The sequence below is a fragment of the Poecilia formosa genome, unplaced genomic scaffold (assembly GCF_000485575.1).
Source record: "Poecilia formosa unplaced genomic scaffold, Poecilia_formosa-5.1.2 Scaffold951, whole genome shotgun sequence".
NCBI lineage: Eukaryota > Metazoa > Chordata > Actinopteri > Cyprinodontiformes > Poeciliidae > Poecilia > Poecilia formosa.
The window spans coordinates 31,812-34,976 of NW_006800890.1; the positions used below are offsets into that span (position 1 = coordinate 31,812).

The 3,165-nt window shown below is 41.5% G+C and overlaps 1 protein-coding gene across 1 annotated transcript in view; it reads left to right on the forward strand.

Moving 5' to 3' along the window:
• The window catches only part of LOC107835045 (NACHT, LRR and PYD domains-containing protein 12-like), a gene marked incomplete at its 5' end in the record, with an annotated part of 68,213 nt that overhangs the window by 31,803 nt on the left and 33,245 nt on the right, over nt 1–3,165 (forward strand). Inside the window, one exon of the mRNA XM_016667204.1 lies at nt 2,165–2,338. Coding sequence (XP_016522690.1) covers nt 2,165–2,338 — 174 coding nt within the window. The remainder of the gene's footprint in view (nt 1–2,164; nt 2,339–3,165) is intronic.

Sequence of the window (3,165 nt, forward strand, 5' to 3'; positions counted from 1 at the left end):
AAGGCCTGGAAGATGAAGACCACAGAGGTGCATGTGGTCATTGGGGCCCCCGGGGCAGTCACCCCCCATGACCCCCCCCCCCCATTTTGGCCGTTTACAGCCTTCGCATTTGATCGAACTCCTCCTAGGAATTTCGATGGATCAGCTTCAAACTTGGTCAGTTTGTTCAAGAGGCATGGCTGATTAAAAGTTATCAAAACAGTGCAAATCCGTGCGTGCTGAAAGGGTTATATCAGGGGTCAAATTTGACCTACTTGCCATGAAACTCAAAACTATTTGTTTGTTGACTCACAGAGGCAACAAACGTTCAGGGATTGATCACCATCAGGTGCCCTATAATACACAATTGTAAAATTTTGACATCACTTAAGCCACATCCCCTGAGAACAGGAAGTGTCATGTTTTACTATGAACGGTCTCTATCTGACCCCTTTGACCTAATCACCATGAAACTGTTTCCAGAGACAGAAGACATGTTGGTGTGAAGTGGATTCCAACCCTGACCGGTTTCAACAAAGCAGGTGGGCTTGGTGGAGTGGCGAAGTGACCCTTAACTCCGTTGTCATACGTTTGGCTCTGAAATCCACAGTTTCGAGCCGAGCTGCACCAATCTCACTGGGACGGATCCTTATCCAACCCCGGACAGGAATCCAAAACAATCCTTGATGGGCATGTCCTATGTCTCCACAGCGCCCCCTGGACCTTTTTAAATGATCAGCCCCAAGCCATGCTTTAACCCAGAATTATGAAACTTAGTACACATGTATATCTTGTCAGGACCTACAAAAAAGTCTCTTGGAGCCATGGCCAAAACCCAACAGGACCCATTTTGGATCAAAGACGGCATTCTGTCAATTTTATTGACGTCGTGTCTGAGTAAACTCGTCCTACAGCGTTCCAAATTCAGGTTTCAAACTCAGTCAGCACAGTCTTGAGACAATGAAGGTCCAAAGTTATCAAAGGAAATGTTCTATGTCAAAGCATATGGGCGTGGCCAAGACTCAAATCTGGCCATTCTCCATGAAACATCAAGGTGGAATAACTTCCTCATAGAAGCTCCCCGCTGCATCAAACGTCATTTGTATCATCACAGACCATAACTCATCACATTAAAATGATCAATTGGTGACATCAGTTTAGCCCCGGCCCCTTCCAACAGAAAGTCACCTGTTAGAAGGTGCAGTTAGAATAGTCTTTTTGTTAGAAGACTGCTCTAAATCATACATGCATTATCCTATTTGCAGTAAACTTGTTAGGCTTGACATTTGTTAGCCTCTAAACAGCCCAAAAGCTTGAAATTGCAATTCAGATCGACTGGGCTTGTGTCAGGGAACGTTGCGGAAGATGTTGCTATTACCTTACTTCATCGTAGAGACATGAAATTTGGTACACTTGTAGAACTCCCCAAGATGCACAGAATTTATATTTAATGTCATAGCGCAAGTATGACAGGAAGTCGGCCATTTTGGATTGAATTTCCAATTTTGACCCCATTTTAGTTGTTTACAGCCTTTGCATTTGATCAAACTCCTCCTAGAGATGTTGATCGATCGGCTTCAACCTTGGTCAGATCGTTCAAAAGGCATGGCTGATTAAAAGTTTTCAAAGGTTTGCGTTTTCGTTCCTACTAAAGGGGGGTTTTCTGGGGTCACCTATTTGCCACAAAATTTGAAACTGTTGTAACTCTTACAAACTTTCAGTGATTGATCAACATCGGGTGCCCTACAATACCCAATGGTCAAATTTTGAGGGCCTCCAACAAAAAGTACATTTTTGTTAATGGAGACCGAGAATCCATATTATTTTTGGATTTATTTTGTTTATCAGTTCCAGGGTTCTTTTGAAAATAAAGTGTAACTTGACAGGAAATCACGTGCATTATTACATTATTTCCATTAAATCAGTGTCAAAAAGTCTTCAAACAATATCATTTATTGCAATAATTTTTGAGACAATAGCTCAGCAAAATTTATTGTGACAGGTCTAACGGGAAATGTTGATTTTCTTTACCTATAAAAAGAAATTTTATTAATATTTTATATTATTAACAGGTTAAGCTCCAGTTTCTTGAATGTTTTCCTCTAGTGAAAATGTCCAGTTCAGATCTTGGGATCTACCTCAATGCCCTCATCTTCTCATCATGTGATGAATTGTGTGTCTGCAGCTTATCAGGCTGTTTGGTCTCAGAGGAAGGCTGTGCTTCTCTGGCCTCAGCTCTGACCTTTAACCCCTCCCATCTGAAAGAGTTGGACCTGAGCTACAATCATCCAGGAGACTCAGGAGTGAAGCTGCTGTCGGCTGGACTGAAGGATCCAGACTGGAGACTGGAAGCTCTCAGGTATGGAGGAACCTGCTGCAGGAGCAGAGAAGGTCTGATAGAGGAGGAAGAGGAGAAACGTCTTTAGTCTGATGGGAAATGTTTAGTTTGAAGAGAAATATTTTGCAACCATGGTTTTTAACCCCTTTTGTCTCTTATGACTAGAGTCATAAGAGGCTAAATAATTCAAATTATTTCTGGTCATTTTGACTATGTAACTCTGCAATCATCAGCCCATTTAAACTGTAGGAATCTTTGACCTGGTGCTGAATGAACCTGGGAAACCAGCCCATCTACTGGAACCACAGTAACATGGTAGTCAGAGCAGCAGGGGGCCAAATATAGCTCCATGTGGAACCAAGAGGTTGGAGAGAGAAAATCTGTATGAAACTGTTTCCTATCAGAGTTCAGTTTGTCTCTCTGTCTTCACAAACCAGGAACATCATGGCCTGGGCGGGGCTTCCACTGATTGGTCTACTGAGAAAATACAAGAAGCTGATTGGCTGATGGACAGGAAGTTAGAATATGCTGATTAATGATATAATGAAGCAGATATTGGTATTGAAAAGTTATGTCTGAAAACAAGTGTAGATTTTAGAATAAGTAAAAATGTTTCAGTGATAGAAAGGAAAAGGAGGATGAGCAACATCTAGTAAAGATTATCTGTATTCAGAGAAACAAGTAGAGGAACTGATCTAAATATGTAGCAGTAGAGACAGTAATAAATGAGCTAAAATTAACAGGAGATAATAATTATGAAAGTTAGATTAGAATCAATTAATCCAGATTAAAGGTCTAGATCAGGGGTGGCCAAGTCCAGTCCTCGAGAGCCACCATCCTGCAAGTTT